Here is a 22,227-nt window from a genome sequence, read left to right as displayed (position 1 = left end):
CTACAACCTGTAATCACTTCAACACCACCTCTTATTATTCTTACAACAATCTATGTCAAAGTTTATCAGGAAAACAAACACCCTTCATTTCAAATTGTACTCATTTACAAAAATAATCATCCCCAACTCAAACATGTAAGAGCTTCATGCCAAAAGCTATCAACTTCTGAAACCTCTGTGTCCAAACAGTTCTACCTCAACTTTTCGATACTGTCATTGCTCATATCACTTCCTGTCTGGATATTTGCAAAACAAATTCAATCATCTTTATGACTCGCCTCTATCTGCTACCAGAGACATTGCTAATTTTTTTGCAAATTTCACTTTCACACTTTGACTATAGCTCATTACGACTCAGAAACATTCCATGGGTCTCCATTTAATGACAAAATTAAACCTAAATTTGCTTTGTTTTAAAAATCATCCATAATCTAACCTTATCTTTAAATGCTCTCCATTCCCTCCAAAGCATTACTAATGCCAATCAGATTAGTTGTCTTACCATCCTACATGTACAGTAATCTAGTTCAGCTCTAGACCTTCACACTTGTGGCTGACATCCACTCTAATTTATACCCATACAAAAATCTTAAGATGATTAGAGAAGGCATCCCTGAGCTATCTGTGGTTGAATCTCCTTATACAGGATCTCATACCATCATAAATCTTTTCATGGTTTTGCAATTTTATCTGTTTTTATATTATTTGATTCATTTCTATCATAGCCCCTCTCACCACCTCCTTAGGCTTTAGGTTCTATGCATATTCATTGCTCTCTAGTGTTTCATACCACAGCCCCTAAGACATAGTAGATACTGATTAAGTATCTGAGTAAATGGTAAATGAAGAAGTACCAGGATTTATCTTTCTTTAGTTTCAAACCATCTTGTCTATACCACACAACTAAGCACCTATTTCATTACTCATTATTGTTTTACATGCATTCAATTTTGTCTCTCCAACCACTGTAAGCTCTTCTATAGTTTCTACAGCCCCAGCAGAGGGTACACACTCAACTCAATAAATACCAATAGCCACGAAAAGCACAGAATGGAAGAGTGTCCCTCCATCATGGAAAATTTCATTATTGTTCAGGGTCCCAGTTTTCTGTCAATTACCTGTACTAATGTAGCACTATTATGCTATATATGTATGGCCGATCATGTTACAGATGGCGTGCTGCTAACCAAAATCCAGAGTCTCTTCTGCTTCCTAGGCATATAGCTGATTATATTTCCTAGCCTCCCTTGTTAAGATGAGGCCATGCAACTCAATTTTAGCTAGTGAGGTGAATGGATGCTATATGCCTATTTCTAGGTCTGGTCCAGAAAAGCCTCTCACATGTGCTTTTCTATGTCTTTTCCCTTCCAGCTGGCTAGAATGGAGATAACTTTCAGAGAGACTGAGAACATCATTCAGTTTATCAATAGTTTCAAGCCTATTAAAAATATTAACAAAATTAAATTAAAATATACGTGTCACATCACTGTTTATGAAACATTCCATGGAATCATATCAACATGGTGATCTGATATCACCAGTATCTATTATATTTTTTAAAACATAAATAAACCATTCTTAAGCAGGTGGAAATTTACATTATTCCCTTTCCTCTGTGAGTTTGTATTTAATTCCATATCCTCTAAAAACTTTATTCTAGTGTAACATTTTTATGCTTGAAATTCTTTTAAAATTCTCTGAAACAAAAAGATGTATATAAATTGAAATTTTGAAAACATTATTTCCTATTACCCTTTTTGTACAGCTCTAAGCATTAAATAATTTTGTCTGTATCAACAAGAGCCAAACTATAGAGATAGCCCAAATGTCCACTGACTGATGAATGGATAAAGAAAATGTGGTGTGTATACACACACACACACACACACACACACACACACACACACACACACACACACAGGAATATTACTCAGCCATCAAAAAGAATGAAATCTTGCCATTTGTAACTACATGGATGGAGCTAGAATGTATTATGCTAACCAAAATAATCAGAGAAAAGACAAATATCATATGACTTCTCTCATATGGAATTTAAGAAACAAAAAAGATGAACATATGGGAAGGGGATGAAGAAAGAGAAGAAAGGGAAACAAACCACCACAAGAGACTCTTGTCACAAAGAACAAACTGAGGGTTGATGGAGGGAGATGGGTGGGAAATGGGCTAGATGGGTAATGGGTATTAAGGAGGGTACTTGTTATGATGAGCACTGGGTGGGGTATGTAAGTGATAAATCACAGAATTCTACTTCTGAAACCAATACTATTTATATATTATATATATATAATTTGGATTGAGTTAATAATTACTATATATACTTAAAGAAACACAAATATATTATAAATTGTGATTATCACAAATGAAAAAGATTTTATTGGGAGGTATCTCTTATTCAGATGGATGACAGGATTCATTACTTCATGTATCCACGGCTGAATATTACATATTGCAAGAGTGAGAGCTCAGCACCAATTCTACTCCTATTTTTGTTATAAACACTGAAAAACATTATTTTCACATATAAGTATACATGAACAGAAGAATATTTACTATACTACTATACATTAATATTCTGAACTTCTCTTGAATTTTATACCAAAATTTAAATTGTATTCTACCTCCAAAAATTATTCTTGATGATCTGAAAACTCAATTAGGTCCTCCTTTAATTTAGTAGAGAGAAAAAAAAAAACTGAAATCAATGTGAGTTACAAGCAAAATGTTTTAATAATCTTCAGTCATTTGTTTCTAGGGCTTATGTCAAAAATGTTTTTTACCAAAACCTGTCAAGGTGCACAGGTCATGATTTCACGGTTGTGGGATCAAGCCCTGCATCGGGCTCTATGCTGAGGATGGAGCCTGCTTGGCATTCTCTCTCTCCACCCCACCCCTGCTCACACTTTCTTGCTCTCAAAATAAATAAATAAACATTTTTAAAAAATGCAACTTTTTTTTTTTTAAAAAGGTCCAGACAGCCATTCCAATAAAATAAGAGGTAGATTCAGAGATGACCTAGATGTTGCAACCATCAGATAAGAACTTTAAAATAACATGAAACTAGAGTTCTAGAATGAGAAGAGGGTGGCTCAGTTGGTTGAGATTCCGACTCCTAATTTTAGCTCAGGTCACAATCGCACAGCGATGAGATCAAGCTCTGCGCTGGGCTCCACGCTGAGCATGGAGCCTGCTTGAAATTCTCTCCCTCCCTCTCCCTCTGCCCCTCCCCTGCTTATGCATGCTCTCTCTCTAAAAAAAAATTAAAAAAATAGAATGAGAAGAGAGAAAGAATGAGGCAGAAGAAATAAATGAAGAGATAATAGCCAAACAAAAATAAAATAAAATATAATAAATCATAGATCCAAGATGGTTTAAAATCAAGATAAATGTGTATTTAAAAGAAGAAAGCAATAACAACACAGCACATATATGGATACATAATAGTCAAACCACAGAAATCCAAATATAAAGAGAAAATCTTGAAAGCAGGTAGAGAAAATAAAGACACATATACAAAGGAAGAAAAGACAAAAATTACGGCATTACTTCTCACCAAACACTATGCACTCTAGAAGTCAATGGGGTGACATTTTTAAAGCACTGAGGGAAAACTGCCAACCTAGAATTTTTTACCCAATGAAAATATCTTTCTAACAAGTAACAGCAAAATAAGACTTTTTCAGGCAAACAAAAGCTGAGAAATCTCTCGTCAGCAGAATTTTCCTTAAAAATTTTTTTAATTTTCCTAAAAATATTAAATTTTCCTAAAGAAAGTTCTTTAGGGAGGAATTTTATACCAAACTAAGATTGGGGCCTACAGAAAGAAAGGAACTGGGTAAGATACAGTTAAAATGAAAATAAATAAGACTTGCTTATTTTTAATTGTATTAAAAGGTAATTTTTTGTAAAGCAAAAACAAAAAATGTATTATGGAGTTCATAACCTGTAAAAGTAAAATGTTTAACAATGACAGCTTATAAAGATAGGAAAAAAGAACTGGAAGTACTCTATTGTAAGGTTCTTATCCTACATGAAGTGACATAAAAATAAAAGTAGACTGTTATAAGTCAAAAATGTAGTATTTGTCACTAGAGCAACCAATAAGTTTTTAAAAGTTTAAACTATAATAAGCCAATAGTGGAGATAATGCAAAAAAAAAAAAAAAAAAAAGAGTTAAAAAACAAAAGGAACAAATGAGACAAAAAGAAAATAACTAGTAAGATACTAGATTTAAATCCAACCATATCAACAATTATATTAAATATAAATGGTCCCAGGGCACCTGTGTGGCTCATTTGGTTGAGTGTCCGAATTTTGATTTTGACTCATGATCTCTCTGTTCATGGGTTCAAGCCCTGCATCGGGCTCTGTGCTCTTAGCTTTGGATCTTCTGTCTCCCTCTCTCTCTGCCCCTCCCCCACTCGCTCATGCTTATTTTCTCTCTCTCAAAAAATAAACATTAAAAAAAATTTAATATAAATGGTCTATAAATACTGATTTTTAAATATTGACTGTGTATCTAATCACCTTGCTAAATTTATACATTAGTTCTAACAGTTCATAGCAGATTCTTAAATTTTACATGCATATAATGTTATGTAATTTGTAACAATTTTTTACTTTCTTTTGAAACCCTATGTCATTTATTTCTTTTTCTTGCAATACTGCATTAACTCAGACCTGCAGTAGAATTGAACACGTGTTGCCCTACTAATGAATGAGGGGTCAACCAGGCAATTAGAGAAGAAATTAAAAAATATATGGAAACAAACGAAAATGAAAATACAACCATCCAAACGCTTTGGGACGCAGCGAAGGCAGTCCTGAGAGGAAAATACATTGCAATCCAGGCCTATCTCAAGAAACAAGAAAAATCCCAAATACAAAATCTAACAGCACACCTAAAGGAACTAGAAGCAGAACAGCAAAGGCAGCCTAAACCCAGCAGAAGAAGAGAAATAATAAAGATCAGAGCAGAAATAAACAATATAGAATCTAAAAAAACTGTAGAGCAGATCGACGAAACCAAGAGTTGGTTTTTTGAAAAAATAAACAAAATTGACAAACCTCTAGCCAGGCTTCTCAAAAAGGAAAAGGGAGATGACCCAAATAGATAAAATCATGAATGAAAATGGAATTATTACAACCAATCCCTCAGAGATACAAACAATTATCAGGGAATACTATGAAAAATTATATGCCAACAAATTGGACAACCTGGAAGAAATGGACAAATTCCTAAACACCCACACTCTTCCAAAACTCAATCAGGAGGAAATAGAAAGCTTGAACAGACCCATAACCAGCGAAGAAATTGAATCGGTTATCAAAAATCTCCCAACAAATAAGAGTCCAGGACCAGATGGCTTCCCAGGGGAGTTCTACCAGACGTTCAAAGCAGAGATAATACCTATCCTTCTCAAGCTATTCCAAGAAATAGAAAGGGAAGGAAAACTTCCAGACTCATTCTATGAAGCCAGTATTACTTTGATTCCTAAACCAGACAGAGACCCAGTAAAAAAAGAGAACTACAGGCCAATATCCCTGATGAATATGGATGCAAAAATTCTCAATAAGATACTAGCAAATTGAATTGAACGGCATATAAAAAGAATTATTCACCATGATCAAGTGGGATTCATTCCTGGGATGCAGGGTTGGTTCAACATTCGCAAATCAATCAACGTGATACATCACATTAACAAAAAAAAAGAGAAGAACCATATGATCCTGTCAATCGATGCAGAAAAGGCCTTTGACAAAATCCAGCACCCTTTCTTAATAAAAACCCTTGAGAAAGTCGGGATAGAAGGAACATACTTACACATCATAAAAGCCATTTATGAAAAGCCCACAGCTAACATCATCCTCAACGGGGAAAAACTGAGAGCTTTTTCCCTGAGATCAGGAACACGACAGGGATGCCCACTCTCACCGCTGTTGTTTAACATAGTGCTGGAAGTTCTAGCATCAGCAATCAGACAACAAAAGGAAATGAAAGGCCTCAAAATTGGCAAAGATGAAGTCAAGCTTTCGTTTTTTGCAGATGACATGATATTACACATGGAAAATCCGATAGACTCCACCAAAAGTCTGCTAGAACTGATACATGAATTCAGCAAAGTTGCAGGATACAAAATCAATGTACAGAAATCAGTTGCATTCTTATACACTAACAATGAAGCAACAGAAAGACAAATGAAGAAACTGATCCCATTCACAATTGCACCAAGAAGCATAAAATACCTAGGAATAAATCTAACCAAAGATGTAAAAGATCTATATGCTGAAAAGTATAGAAAGCTTATGAAGGAAATTGAAGAAGATATAAAGAAATGGAAAGACATTCCCTGCTCATGGATTGGAAAAATAAATATTGTCAAAATGTCAATACTACCCAAAGCTATCTACACATTCAATGCAATCCCAATCAAAATTGCACCAGCATTCTTCTCGAAACTAGAACAAGCAATTCTAAAATTCATATGGAACCACAAAAGGCCCCGAATAGCCAAAGGAATTTTGAAGAAGACGACCAAAGCAGGAGGCATCACAATCCCAGACTTTAGCCTCTACGACAAAGCTGTCATCATCAAGACAGCATGGTATTGGCACAAAAACAGACACATAGACCAATGGAATAGAATAGAAACCCCAGAACTAGACCCACAAACGTATGGCCAACTCATCTTTGACAAAGCAGGAAAGAACATCCAATGGAAAAAAGACAGCCTCTTTAACAAATGGTGCTGGGAGAACTGGACAGCAACATGCAGAAGGTTGAAACTAGACCACTTTCTCACACCATTCACAAAAATAAACTCAAAATGGATAAAGGACCTGAATGTGAGACAGGAAACCATCAAAACCTTAGAGGAGAAAGCAGGAAAAGACCTCTCTGACCTCAGCCGTAGCAATCTCTTACTCGACACATCCCCAAAGGCAAGGGAATTAAAAGCAAAAGTGAATTACTGGGACCTAATGAAGATAAAAAGCTTCTGCACAGCAAAGGAAACAACCAACAAAACTAAAAGGCAACCAACGGAATGGGAAAAGATATTCGCAAATGACATATCGGACAAAGGGCTAATATCCAAAATCTATAAAGAGCTCACCAAACTCCACACCCGAAAAACAAATAACCCAGTGAAGAAACGGGCAGAAAACATGAATAGACACTTCTCTAAAGAAGACATCTGGATGGCCAACAGGCACATGAAAAGATGTTCAACGTCGCTCCTTATCAGGGAAATACAAATCAAAACCACACTCAGATATCACCTCACGCCAGTCAGAGTGGCCAAAATGAACAAATCAGGAGACTATAGATGCTGGAGAGGATGTGGAGAAACGGGAATCTTCTTGCACTGTTGGTGGGAATGCAAACTGGTGCAGCCGCTCTGGAAAGCAGTGTGGAGGTTCCTCAGAAAATTAAAAATAGACCTACCCTATGACCCAGCAGTAGCACTGCTAGGAATTTATCCAAGGGATACAGGAGGACTGATGCATAGGGGCACTTGTACCCCAATGTTCATAGCAGCACTCTCAACAATAGCCAAATTATGGAAAGAGCCTAAATGTCCATCAACTGATGAATGGATAAAGAAATTGTGGTTTACATACACAATGGAATACTACGTGGCAATGAGAAAAAATGAAATATGGCCTTTTGTAGCAACGTAGATGGAACTGGAGAGTGTGATGCTAAGTGAAATAAGCCATACAGAGAAAGAAGATACCATATGGTTTCACTCTTATGTGGATCCTGAGAAACTTAACAGAAACCCATGGGGGAGGGGAAGGAAAAAAAAAAAAAAAAAAAAAGAGGTTAGAGTGGGAGAGAGCCAAAGCATAAGAGACTGTTAAAAACTGAGAACAAACTGAGGGTTGATGGGGGGTGGGAGGGAGGGGAGGGTGGGTGATGGGTATTGAGGAGGGCACCTTTTGGGATGAGCACTAGGTGTTGTATGGAAACCAATTTGACAATAAATTTCATATATTAAAAAAAAAAAAAAAGAATTGAACACATGTTGGAAGTGGATATCCTTGTTCAACACTGCACCATAACATGAAGTCTGATGTATTTCCCCCTTTTCAAATTATGAAAGTATCCTTCTATTTTTATTGTTTCAAGTATTTTTAACCAAATGGAGGCTGGCTACCATCAGCATTTTTCCACATGTATTGAGATGTATTGTATATATTCATAAAATTATTCTTTTTTCTTATTAATTGTTGTGAATTCAATGGATAGATTTTTGAATGTTAAACCACACTGCATTTTTAAAAATGTTTTTACTTCTTTTTGAGAGAGAGAGAGCACACATGCATGCTAGCAGGGGACGGGGGCAGAAGGAGAGGGAGAGGCAAAGGGAGAGAGGGAAAGAGAGAGAGAGGGAGAGGGAGAGAAAGAGAGAGAGAGGGAGGGAGAGAGAGGGAGAGAGAGGGAGAGAGAGGGAGAGAGAGGGAGAGAGAGGGAGAGAGAATATCCCAAGCAGGCTCCATACCGTCAGTGCAAAGCCTGATGTGGGGCTCAAACTCACAAACCACAAGATCATAACCTGAGCCGAAATCAAGAGACGGACACTCAACTGACTCAGCCACCTAGGCGCCCCATAAATCATAATGCATTTCTAAAATAAATCCAAATATTCCATGAAAAAAAATAGTACTTAAGGTAAGAATAAGATTACAGGACAAAACACACATTAAATGTCAGAAAGTAGAGAACAGCTTTGCTAAAATCTAAAGCAAGAAGAAAGTAAACCATGCAGAATCACGTTTGCATTGGTATAGTGCTTATTTACATGTCTAATAAATACTTTGTAGAGAACCGAGGATTACTTTACAAAATAAATGGAAGAAATACGTCCTATAATAATAGACAACTATAGTATCAAGTAAATTGAGAAAATATTAAGACTTGCCTGACTTCCCGTAACAAACCTGGTTACATTAGCGTCAAAGATGGAGAAGAAAGTGAGAACAGTTTTCAGATAGTAATGAGAGGAAGGAAGGAAAACATGTAGTCCGACCCCTCCACTGCAGGATCAGTGGCCTAATGGCTGAAGGAGGAAAAAATGGCCATCATTTAAGAGATCTGCTGGGGAAGCAGTCTTGTAGGGGAGAGCTGGGTATCTGTTAGAACAAGATAAAAAGAACATTCAGCGAAGAGATTGAAGATTTAGGGGATTATTTTGATACAAACTCCAGAGAGGGCACAATGGAAGTAGTTCAAGAGTTGGGGATAAGTGAGAACAAGGACAGAAGATACTGACAACCTTAAGGAGATTAGATGTGGGAGATAAAAGGTGATGTAGGATTCTGGGCCTTTGGATGGTACCCAATGTAAATAGGGATAAATAATGAGAGAAGTCCTGGCTATTCAAGGCAGATGGTGGTAAGATTGTTGAGTGTTGGCAGGTAGGGAAAGGTGGATACTTGGGAGTTTCCTTTTGACCACTTTTGACCAATGGGGGCAAAGCTTTACTTTTCAGTCTTTTTCTTAATTGACTTTCTTGGTATTTAAAATTATAGCCCAAGAGCATTCTTGAAGTCATCTCTCTTTCCAGTATTTTTATTTTTGGTTTTTGTTTTTGTTTTTGTTTTTTTTTGGTTTCTCCTACTACCTCTTATCATTCCTTCTCTTTCATTGACTCCTTTTCTTTTAATAACTCTCAATATTACTGTGGTTCAGTCCTGCTTTCTTCTATCTGTACACATAAACTCATGCTCCCTGGTTGATTTCATCTATATGCATAGTTTAGTCACTGCCTATATTCAGCTTCCTAAAGGACATTTTACTTTAGATATCAATGAGTACTTCAATGACAAACATCTGCAAGAACTAAACAACATCTCTTTGCCCAAACCAATTATTCTCTCTATATTTCCTTTCTAGTTTAAGAGGATAATGGAATTTTTTCTATTATCTCAAAATTTGGGTGAAGTGAGGTCAAGGCTAAGAACTACAAATGATAAATCTTCACACTCTAAAAAGGAAGACAAAGGCATCCATGGCAGACTTACTGAGAGATAGCATCACTATCATCCATCTCCTGCCTGTTGAAAATGAAACCAAACAGACTTCAAGCTGTATTATAAAGCTGTAATCAAGACAGTATGGTACCAGCACAAAAAGAGACACTCAGATCAATGGAACAGAACAGAGAACCCAGAAATGGACCCACAAACGTATGGCCAACTAATCCTTGACAGAGCAGGAAAGAATATCCAATGGAATAAAGACTGTCTCTTCAAATGGTGCTGGGAAAGCTGGACCTTTCAGTTGGACCAGCTATGGGAAAGCTGCATAGTGACATGCAGAAAAATGAACCTGGACCTCTTTCTTACACCATACACAAAAATAAACTCAAAATGGATGAAAGACCTAAAGGTAAGGCAGGAAGCCATCAAAATCCTCTAGGAGAAAGCAAGCAAATACCTCTTTGACCTTGGCCTCAGCTACTTCTTACTCAACACATCTCCAGAGGCAAGGGAAACAAAAGCAAAAATGAACCACTGGGACCTCATCAAAACAAAAAGCTTCTGCACAGTGAAGGAAATAATCAGCAAAACTAAAAGGCAACCGACAGAATGGGAGAAGGTATTTGCAAATGACATATCAGACAAAGGGTTAGTATCCAAAATCTACAAAGAACTTATCACACTCAACACCCAAAGAACAATCCAGTGAAGAAATGGGCCAAAGACATGAACAGACACTTCTCCAAAGCAGACATCCAGATGGCCAACCGACACATGAAAAAATGCTCAACATTACTCATCATCAGGGAAATACAAATCAGGGGCGCCTGGGTGGCTCAGTCGGTTAAGCGTCCGACTTCGGCTTAGGTCATGATCTCAGGGTCTGTGAGTTCGAGCCCCGCGTCACGCTCTGTGCTGACAGCTCGAAGCCTGAAGCCTGTTTCAGATTCTGTGTCTCCCTCTCTCTCTCTGACCCTTCCCCATTCATGATCTGTCTCTAAAATAAATAAACGTTAAAAAAAAAAAAAGAAATACAAATCAAAACCACAATGAGATACCACTTTACACCTGTCAGAATGGCTAACATTAACAACTCAGGCAGCAACAGATGTTGGCAAGGATGCAGAGAAAGAGGATCTTTTGCACTGCTGGTGGGAATGCAAACTGGTGCAGCCACTCTGGAAAACAGTATGGAGGTTCCTCACAAAACTAAAAAATAGAACTACCCTACAAGCTAGCAATTGCACTATTAGGTATCCAAGGGATACAGGTATGCTGTTTCGAAGGGGCACATGCACCCCAATGTTTATAGCAGCACTATCAACAATAGCTGAAGTATGGAAAGAACCCAAATGTCCATCGATGGATGAATGGATAAAAAAGATGCGGTATATGTATATACAATGGAGTACTACTCGGCAATCAAAAAGAATAAAATCTTGCCGTTTGCAACTACATGGATGGAACTGGAGGGTATTATGCTAAGTGAAATTAGTCAGCGAAAGACAAATATCATATGACTTCGCTTATATCAGAACTTTAAGATACAAAACAGATGAACAGAAGGGAAGGGAAGCAAAAATAATATAAAAACAGGGAGGGAGACAAAACAGAAGAGACTCAAATATGGAGAACAAAGAGAGGGTTACTGTGTGTGGGGGGGGGGGCTAAATGGGTAAGGGGCATTAAGGAATCTACTCTTGAAATCACTGTTGCACCTATACGCTAACTAACTTGGATGTAAATTTAAAAACAAATAAATAAATGAAATTGAAAAAACAAAAAGAAAAGAAGAAATGAAACCAAACAGATTAGAAACAGAAGTAGGGGCACCTGGGTGGCTCAGATGGTTAAGCATCTGACTTCAGCTCAGGTCATTATCTCATAGTTCATGAGTTCATGCCCTGTGTCAAGCTCTGTGCTGACACTTGGAGCCTAGAGCCTGCTTCAAATTCTGTGTCTCCCTCTCTCTCTCTGCCCCTCAACTGTCTGCACTCAGTCTCTCTCTCTCTCAAAAATTAAAAAAAAAAAAAAAAAAAAGTGAATTTATAAATGTAGAGAAGACTATACCTCCATAAGAACAAAGGCAGGGGTTCTCCAAGAAAAACATCTGGGATGGACTAAGTAATAACTAGAAGAAGGAAAAACCTGACATCTCAATTTTGGTTAGCAACACACTATAATAAACTTTTTGGTAGTGATAAGAATGCTTATCTTGGTCTAGCCACCAGAAATGGATGCAGGAAGAGATTTCTTGGGAGAACCTGACACATACCTGCAGGAGTTTAGGACATATGTGAACACAGAAACTGGTCCCAGCCTAGAGAATTCTGAATGCAAGAGGCTAGATGGAACTGTCAAAATTGTAGAGCAAGGAAAAGGAGGACAGTAGTTAGTCAAGCTGTACTTCTACCAGTGGGTTCTTCAATAGGTTTCCCATTAGGCAAACAGATGCTGCAGAAGGGCTAAAGCGTCTTAATGGGCCAAAGACACGTGCCTCTGCTACACTATGCTACACGTGCCTGGTACACTGCAGTACCAGATCGTAGGGCAGACTACAGGAGGTAAGAGACAGCCAGGAGAAAACTGCCAAAGATAGCCTGAGTGTGTACCACACTCTCAACAAAGAAGTGGGCAATGGGGACATATCCGTGGGGATCTTCAAAAACTTTCCTAAATGCACAACTGTAAATGTCCACACTTGGACACCTGCTACACTGGCAGCTACATTACAACAGTCCTGGTCACATAAGTCTTTGTCTTTTCTCTTCTAATCTTCCTTCCAATCAGAAGCCAAAAGCAAAAACGGGGAGGAGGTAGAAAAGTGAAGGAAACAGAGCACACTCCCCTTCTTGACTATATGGTCCCTGAGTCATGATTGGGTCTGAGTTCAGGGGAGAAGCTTTCAAACTAGATTTAAGTCTTTGACTAGACTTTTCATACTTGTGAATTTAATCACCAAAATAAGGCTTGTTCTTATAGTTAAAAATAACCTCTTGTCAAGATGTAGGGAAGGAAGATCCAAGATGGCATAGCTAAAGTCAAGGATGAGAGAAAAATAAAGCTAGTTCCTATCTGTATGCAAATCAGATATAGCCCATATACCAGACTTACCAGTCCACAGTGCCACCATCTACTCTGTTAATCAAGTCAGGAACCTAGGAGTCATCCTAGATTCTCCCCCTCCCTAAGACCCTGACATCCAATATTATGTCTTAAACCTCTTTTAACACATCTCTTCTTCCCAAGCCCCTTAGCTACTAGTCTAGCTCAAACCTAAAGTACTGGAATAATCTAACTTAGTGATTTTCTACCCTGGCCCATACTTATGAATCTTAAAATATTAAAACTAAATTCAAACTGATACCTCGGCTCCATTTATGGGGATCCTCATTTATGGAGTCAGGTAGGACCCAGCCATAAGTTTTCTCAAGGGGTCTCCAAGGTGTTTCAAAAGTTCATACATGGTTGAGAATCACTAACCTAACTGGTCTCTCTTCCAGACTGTCTTTCATAATGCCACAAGAATCATCTTTTTAAAAATGCAAATCTTAGAGCATCTGGCTGGTTCAGTTGGTTCAGTGTCTGACTCTTGATCATCTCAATCACAGGACTGAGCCCTGAGTCAGGCTCTGTGCTAAGCATGGAGCCTGCTTGAGATTCTTTCTCTTTCTCTCCCTCTGCCCCTCTCCCTCACTTGTGTGCTGCTCTCTCTCTCCCTCTCTAAAAAAAATTAAAAAAAAAAAAAACATGCAAATCTCATATTAACCTTGAGTAGTGGTTTTCAATCTAGGGTACCCATTAGAATCACTTAGAGAGCTTTTAAAAATCCTGATACCAGGCCAAACTCTAGACCAATTAAAACAGTCTCTAGGAATACAAACCAAGTATTCCCAGGTGATCCCAATATACAGACAAGGAAACCACTGCTCTAGAAGCAATGGGAAGCCACAGAAAGTCTTTTTAGAACAATAAAATGCAAACTCCCCTGCAGATAATAAAACCTTCTCTCTAACCTTCATACCCTCACCACTCACACTACCAGAGTTCCCTCAAAGGGCCACACTTTTCCCCTTTTGTGTAAAGTATTACCTCAATCGAGAAATTACCTCAAAGCAAGTATTACCTCCACTGCTCACCCACAGCTAAGACCCAAACCACCTTTAAGGTTAAGATCTTTCAAGAACAGCCTTTGTATACAGTGTCCCCAACACACAGCTGAGCTCATCAACCCACCTGTAACTGTCTTGATTCTGTAGGGCAATTCTTAATGTTTACGTCTAACTTCCCTGTTGAACTGCTTGAAGTGAAAAACGTGTCTTATTCATGCTTTTATCCCCAGTACCTATCACTAGGCATAGCACATAGTAAGCACTCAAATATCTACTGCATTCATTCCATTTAAGTAAATAATTATTTTCTATTATCATGCAGGTAGAATCCCATTATTAATAAAGTGAAAGAGACATCATATTTATATATTATATTCAAGTCTCATTATAACAGAAACCAACAGCTATACTTCTAAAAAATGTGAAACAAATATTTAATGCTTGTTCTATTTACGAATAGTAGTAAATAATGAAAAAGGGCAGTAAGTTTCCAGAATCACAAAGGTGACATCTCACAGAATAATGATGATTAGCTTTACACCTGAAATGTCCTTAAAATATACCTTTTCAAAATGTTATGCTGGTATAATGACATCTGCGTGTTTTAGGAAGTGAACTAAGAGTAAAATGACAAGTACTTAGCTACCTTAAAATAAAAACAGACCATGAAAAGCTTTCAAATGCTTTGAATGAACTATACTTAAATCTAAAAACTCTGAGAATCTGGTGACCAGCATTTGATGGCAATTTCTAGTACTCTGGGTAATCTGTTACCCAGCAAAAACTCAGGTCTCCACAAAACCCAGGACAGTTTAAGCAGAAAACAGAGTATTTTATCAAAATAACAATAAAGTTACATTCAACATTTTATATTCATATAGTCACTACATATGTGACTTCCCAAAGATAATAATTTTGCACAAATATTAACTTGAGAACTATACACATTATGTACCTCATTCAAAAGATTTTTGTTGTACCCGCATTGATATGGGCCATGGAAATTATCTTAGCATGCAAAAAGATTACTAAGTTACTATGTGTTTAGAATAAGTTCTTTTTTCTTGATTACTAAATTAATCTAGTATTCGATGAAAGCCTATTACTTGTTTGGGAATATGTTAAAATTGAAGTATCTAAAGTGACTAGTAAGAACATAAAGGCATTAACCACAACACTTGAGCATTTGTGGCTAATTTTTTTTTTTTTTTACCTTATTTGGCGATTTCAAAGGTGAGATGGCTATTTTATTTGGTGTCTGTGTTGTAGAATTTAAAGTTGATCCAATAACACCACTTTCAGATATTGTTATGGTCTTTGATGGAGTCCCGGGAGTAGACTGTGAAAGAACCCTACCTGCAAATGAGAGGCAGCACATCAGTTTGACTTTTTTCAATAATGATATAAAATGTATGTGATGATGATCTACACCCACAAAGACTGTAGTCTGTATGTTCACTATTTCATATGTATCCAGGTAGGAACTTAAACACTCAAGTGAGGCCCTAATGAACTAAGGTGAAACTAGTCAGAAGGAAACAAAACAATGCTTCTTAGTAACACTTAGTATCTTAATACCACTTTATGTAAAGTCCATGAAAACACTTCTCACTGTTCTCATCAATCCTGTTAAGTTATATTTATCAGAAAATAGGCTCAGGACAACTGTGCAACATGCCCTGTGTAACACAGTTCCTGAAAGTCAGGCCTTGAATCCAAGTCTCAAAACTTAATCTCTGTACTATACTACAGCTGTTTTACTCTGAACTTAAATCATTCAGGATACAATTTCAACCCACATCTATAAAACAGACATTGGACTAACCTGAAGACTATCTGATTTAATACTATCTGATTTTAGACTGCCAAAAGGAAAACAAAAAGTTCTTCTCGGACAGATTCCAACAGGAGTACAGGAATACTGTGAACCCTTCTGGACACTACCCTTCAGGAAAAACACAGAAAACTGTAGGGTGTCTGGATGGGTTAGGAAATTGGGAATCATCTCACAATGAATTGAAATACTAGGAATTTTTATCCTAGTCAAGAAAGGAATACAAAGACATGACACATCTCCAAATTCTTGAAAGACTGTGTGACAGTCATTAGTGCTAGTCACCAAGTATTCTGGTTCTCTCCCATTCTGGGCACATGGTAGAACTGTGTACTCCCTGCACCCCCCGCCCCCAACCCATTCCTGGTGATTAGGTTAGGGTCACATGACAAGTTCTAACCGATGAACTATGAGTAGAGGTATTGCATTTCTGGGCCAGAACATTTCTGCCAATGCAAGACCTTCCAAAGCTCTACTTTTCCTCTGCCACATCTGAGATGTCGGTTCCTCTGTCAGCTTGAGTCCTTGTGAGACTGTAAGAAGAGCCCCCTTTCTAATCCACAATGGATATGTGATCTTATCAAGTATGAATAAAAAGTGAAAAAATTTTTTTAAACTTCTGAGATTTAGAGATTTTTATTATGGCAGGAAAGCCAAGATTATCCCGACTCATCTCTAGGCTGTCAAGTTGAAGGATTAGAGCCACTCTCTATCACATCAGATGCATAGCACAAATGCACAGAAACAGAAGTTTCAGTTCAGCACTAGGAAAGAACTTCTAACAAAAATTTCCACTTGAAAAGACTTTCACCACAAGTGAGTTTTTAGTCACTGAAGGCATTCCAAGCAGACGCTGTATAATCAAATTCACTGGCTGAAAAGGGAATTCAAGCACCCAAAGAAGAGAAAAGGTAGATAACTACATTATCTCTAAAATTCCTTCTTAGATGCTATGATTTAACTTATAAATATATCTGGAGATGAAAGAGAGAGGGAGAGAGGGGAGAGAAAGAGAAAAAAGAAAGGACTTTCTCTTTAGACAAAAATAAAAAACTAGCACTTAAGAGCTTCCGGATTATTTTTTTCTGACACAGTATACAGTTTCTTTTTTAAAATCAAGTTGATCTGACATTTATGAATGTTTAAAATATTTTCAATTTATTTGTAGTACACACTTACATTTAATTTCATTGAAATAGTCATTAACAAATTTCAGTTGAGAGTTGATTTTTTTTAACCTGAATAACATAACTAAGTAAGTCAATTCTATATAAACTAAATGAATCTGCATCAAATATTTTTAGACCGCCCTAAAGTGCTAAACCTGCCTGAAGTAAAATGATTGCCTGTTCTAGTTTCTAAAACTAGTTATCTGTGGGATAAACCTGAAGCCCAAAAAATGATTATATTAAGAAAATAAATTATCGGAGCACCTGGGTGGCTCAGTCGGTCAAGCATCTGACTCGGTTTCGGCTCAGGTCATGATCTCGTGGTTCATGGGATGAATCCCCACATTCGGCTCTGCACTAACAGTGAAGAGCCTGCTTGAGATTCCCTATCTCTGCTCTTCCCCCAACCCCCCTCAAAATAAACAAACATTAAAAAAAAAAAAGAAATGACCAATAAAGACACAGTTTTATAAAATGCTCATCACTTATGGTTATTACTATAACTTCTTATTTGTTTGGCATTACATAAATTCAGAAAAAAGTGTCAGAAAAAGTTAATGCAGAAAATCCTCAATTCCTGAAAATAGCTGATCCAGAAAAGGCCACTTAAAGTGAATTCATTTAAGACAGGGACAAAAATTTCACTACAAATAAGAAAACTAAGAGTAAATCTTTCAGTTTTCTTTTCCTTTTCCTTTTTATTTATTTTTTGCTTATATTTAACAAAACTCGAGTTTATAATTAAAACTACAGTAACTCTTAGGATGAACTGTTAAGTCTAGGGGAAAGAGGATTCTTCTGAAAATTAGTGTGACAGCACAATGACAGATGCAGTTTGAATGGGCACAACTTGATCATACTGAAGGTCATCTCTGCCAGGCCAAAATATTTCAGGATTTCATCAATTTTCCCAAGAACCCTCTATACTTGTTAAAATTCAAGTTACTCTTAAAAAAATTTTTTTTTGAGAGAGAGCATGAGTGAGTGAGGGCAGACTGAGAGGGAGAGAGAGAATCCCATGAGGTGCAGACAGAGAGAGAGGGAGGGAGACACAGTGTGGAGCCTGGGGGGGGGGGGGGGGGTGTTGAGCTCACGAACCATGAGATCATGACCTGAGCCAAAGTCGGATGCTTAACTGACTGAGCCACCCAGGCGCCCCTCAAGTTATTCTTTTTGAGGGGCTTGCTTGTTTTTCATCCAGATAGCATCCCTCCTGATTATCTAATCTCCAAATCCCTATTTATCCTTAGCTCCACAGACAGATTCAACAAGTATGCAAATTCTACAACCTCCCCTTGAAATCAATTTGCAAGGTATTTACACTCCACCGTCAGGTGTTCTCCAAGAATCAAGAAACATACTCCAAAAGATAGGGGATGGGGGACAGGCAGGGAGCTGGCTTATCTAAGCAAGGACTAATTCTTAAGAGATTAATTTATTAGTGAATATTTTCACATTGATAAAGCTTGCTCCACTGTAGAAACCTTGTACCTCGGGAGCTCTGATAACAAGGACCTCTGTATCTCATTAAACTGTCTCCAAAGCCTTCTGAAGTGTGTGGAATCAACATTTTATAGAAGAGGAATTGATAATTATTTACCCAAGATCACAGACAAAATCTATACAAGAGCTATGACTAAAACCCAAGTTTCCCAATAGCTCCTTCCACACCACCACATTGCTTCCATGATATACATATTCATTCAAAATACATATTCACTGAACCACATCTATGTGCCAGAAACTGTGCCAAGTCTGGAAAGAGAGATAAACAAGGTAAAAGAACTATCGTTAATGTGGCACATACACACAATGGAATATTATTCAGCCTAAAAAAAAATTCTTACATGCTACAACACAGATGAACTAGGAGGACATTGTGCTGAGTGCAATAAGCCAATTACGAAAGGACACATACTGTGTGATTCCACTTATATGAGATATGTAGAGTAGTCAAATTGATAAGAGACAAAAAGTTTCTGTTAGGAGTTGGGAGGGAGGGAAGAATGGGGAGTTATTGTTTAATAATGTAGAGATTCTGTTTTGCAAAATGAAAGAAGTTCTGAAGATGGATGGTGGTGACAGCAGTGTAAATATACTTAATGCCACTGAATAGTCCACTTAAAAATAATTAAAATGTTATGTGTGTTATGCCACAATTTATGTATGTATTTTTATCAAAATTTTTTAAGTATAAATTAATTTTTAAGAGAGTTTTGTTTTGTTGAGAGAGAAAGAGACAGAGAGAGGCTCAACCAACTGAGCCTCCCCAGTGCCCCAATATAAGTTAATTTTTAAAAATTACATGACAAACAAAGCAAAGCCAAAAAATTACCACTAAGAAAAATTATAAATGTAGTAGGGGAAACAGACAAGAAAACCAAGTATTATAACACAGTGTGACTAATGGAAATATTAAAAACCAGTATGAGGGGCGCCTGGGTGGCGCAGTCGGTTAAGCGGCCGACTTCAGCCAGGTCACAATCTCGCGGTCCGTGAGTTCGAGCCCCGCGTCAGGCTCTGGGCGGATGGCTCTGAGCCTGGAGCCTGTTTCCAATTCTGTGTCTCCCTCTCTCTCTGCCCCTCCCCTGTTCATGCTCTGTCTCTCTCTGTCCCAAAAATAAATAAAACGTTGAAAAAAAAAATTTAAAAAAATAAATAAATAAATAAATAAAAATAAAATAAAAACCAGTATGAAATGTAATAGAAGTCTAATTAAAGTTAAGAATTTGGTAGGTATAATTAAGTTCTAAGGGAATACATAGGAGATGATCAGGGGAAGAGTATGGCAAACAAAGGCATCGTAAGTAAAAAGGAATGCCAAGATCCTAAATCCTGAGACAACATGGTCTATTTGGTAATTTCTTAAAATAAGTTAAATTAGGTGAAAATGAAAAAGGTATGTATTCGATCATAAATGCCTTTAATGTTAAAAAAGCACTGGCATCTAAATTCAAATCTGACAGACTGAAGCCAAGAAACTGATAAGAAATGAATATGGCCAAGAAAATCTGAAGCAAGGGTGTGACAAGATCAGATCTGCATTTTTAAAAAAATCACTTACACACAAACTTAAGTTTATCTTGACTGTAAGACAGAAAAAGATTTCCATCTTCAATGAGAAGCCCAAAAGTCATTAAAAAACAATCTAAATGTACTTTGAAAAGTCAATAGCTACAATATAAAGATTACAGAACCTCCCTGTGATAAGAGAATTCAACAGGAGAGGTACTTCAGTGTTTTAAAATTTAGTTCCTAAGAATTTAAAAGGCTATATAATGGAACTAGTTGACAGTGGAAATTCTCTCTCCAAACTGAACTTAATGCCAATGATTCTAATGAAATTTAATAGAAGTCTATCTATGCCTTTTGGTAGGGCCAAGAAGTCTGCCCGTAATTAAAAGGTGAAACTATGATTAATGTGCAAACACATTATATAAATGACCCAAAGACCCAGCAATGATATCATTATAGTCAAACGTCAAAGGTGAAATCTTGGCATTGACCAAATGTTCACTCAGGCACATGTACAAACACCACAATTGTTTAGCGTATAATTTTCCCACACAATTAAAAAATGTAAGGGACTCTCTCAAGCTCAGAAATAGTAAAAAACACTGCACTGAGAAATTCCTCTTGGTTAACCCCCTCCACCAAAAACTCCCAAAAACTTCCCAGGGGAATGTTGGGGTCCCTTTTTCATCGATACATCCAAAGCCTTCCTTACTTTCAGCCAACTGAAGCCCACTTCTGGAACCAGATCCAAATCCAAACGCTTTCCAATCTTCCCTCTGGGGCCATACTTGTCCCCATGACAGCCCTCAAGACAGCAGCCTCCTATAACATCACAAATCTCTGCTGAGGGCCAAAAGAGAAAAATACATTCACCCAACAATACTGCCCTCAAACTACAATCTTTCCATGCCTCCTCTCACTTGCTAAAACGAGAAGCCTCCCTAAACACAATGTCTTCAGGAAAATGACAGATCACTGCCACTGACTTCAGAGTTGCCTGTTATTACACTGTCTATAAATTTATCAAAAATGGTGGACAGTGGTTTTCATATATATCCTCTCCCACCTACCCCTCACAGTTAGTTAACATTTAAAGTACCTTCCTCAAGAATACACATTCTAGGAATGGGTAATTAGCATTTGAAAGTATCTAGTCAAAGTTTACCATCCAGAGGTACTTCCATAAGCCCTTAAAACACAATGGAAATTAGAAATGAGCTCCTAAGTGGTGAAAGCGTTCATGTTAGTACAGCTCTGAATTAAAGACCAGTCACCATGGCTGTATGTCTCTAGAAAGATCACACTGCTTGCCAGGCAGAGTAAGAAGAGTGCTGGACTTAAGCCATTATAGAAGGAGAAAGGGAAAGGAATATCAATGGTGTTGTAACGAAGTGATAATTATGGGTCTTGGACTCCATATTGACTAAGGAAGAATCTGAGGACAGGAAGTGAGTGATTCTTGAGAAAGAATGATTAACAGATCAGAGATCTCAAAGTCAAAGAACTGCCAGATTGGGAATACAATGGCAGATAAACTAATAAAGAAAACAAAATACTCAAAGTCAAGATTTGAGGTGTTACAGTAATTGGTGATGACAAATTATTAAAGTATATAATAAAGAGCATTCGGCCACACTGAAGAATTTGCTGGTAAATATAGCTAAAATTTTGTTATCACATAAGTAATTACTATCATTGTGACCATTTTCTGTTCATAGAAAACTGCATATAAAGCATTTTGAAACCAAAAACAAACAGAAACCATGAAATAGTATACTCTCACGTGTATTAATTTAAATCTATTAAACTTAGCTACATGTGCTCTAGAGACAAACTGCCTGGGTTCAAATCCCAGTTCGGCCGTTTACTGGCTGAGTGCCTCCATTTCTACACTGGTAAAATGGGGCTGTTATTAGTACCTACCTTCCAGGATTGCCCAAGGGCTATATAAGTGACTACATGTAAAGGGCTAAGAATAGTGCGAGGCATGTGGTAAACACTAGATGAATGTTAGCTAGTATTACTGAAGGTTAAGACTTTGCTACTTTCATGGTAAAATTCTACCAAAAACTAAGGAGACTAAAGTAATGGA

The 22,227-nt window shown here is 37.3% G+C and overlaps 1 protein-coding gene across 6 annotated transcripts in view; it reads right to left on the bottom strand.

The window, feature by feature from the left end:
- LIN54 (lin-54 DREAM MuvB core complex component) overlaps positions 1-22,227 on the bottom strand; it is a 72,650-nt gene that overhangs the window by 30,830 nt on the left and 19,593 nt on the right. For 4 of the 6 annotated variants that reach the window (XM_023252980.2, XM_023252981.2, XM_003985227.5 and 1 more), the window contains exon 4: positions 15,331-15,473. The exons of the other annotated variants lie outside the window; for them this stretch is intronic. In XM_023252980.2, coding sequence (XP_023108748.1) covers positions 15,331-15,473 — 143 coding nt within the window. The remainder of the gene's footprint in view (positions 1-15,330; positions 15,474-22,227) is intronic. 6 annotated transcript variants of the gene reach the window in all.

The sequence above is a fragment of the Felis catus genome, chromosome B1 (genome assembly GCF_018350175.1).
Source record: "Felis catus isolate Fca126 chromosome B1, F.catus_Fca126_mat1.0, whole genome shotgun sequence".
NCBI classification, from domain to species: Eukaryota; Metazoa; Chordata; class Mammalia; order Carnivora; family Felidae; genus Felis; species Felis catus.
The sequence above is the reverse complement of the archived record's forward strand: the minus strand, read 5'-3'. Positions and strand labels throughout refer to the sequence as shown.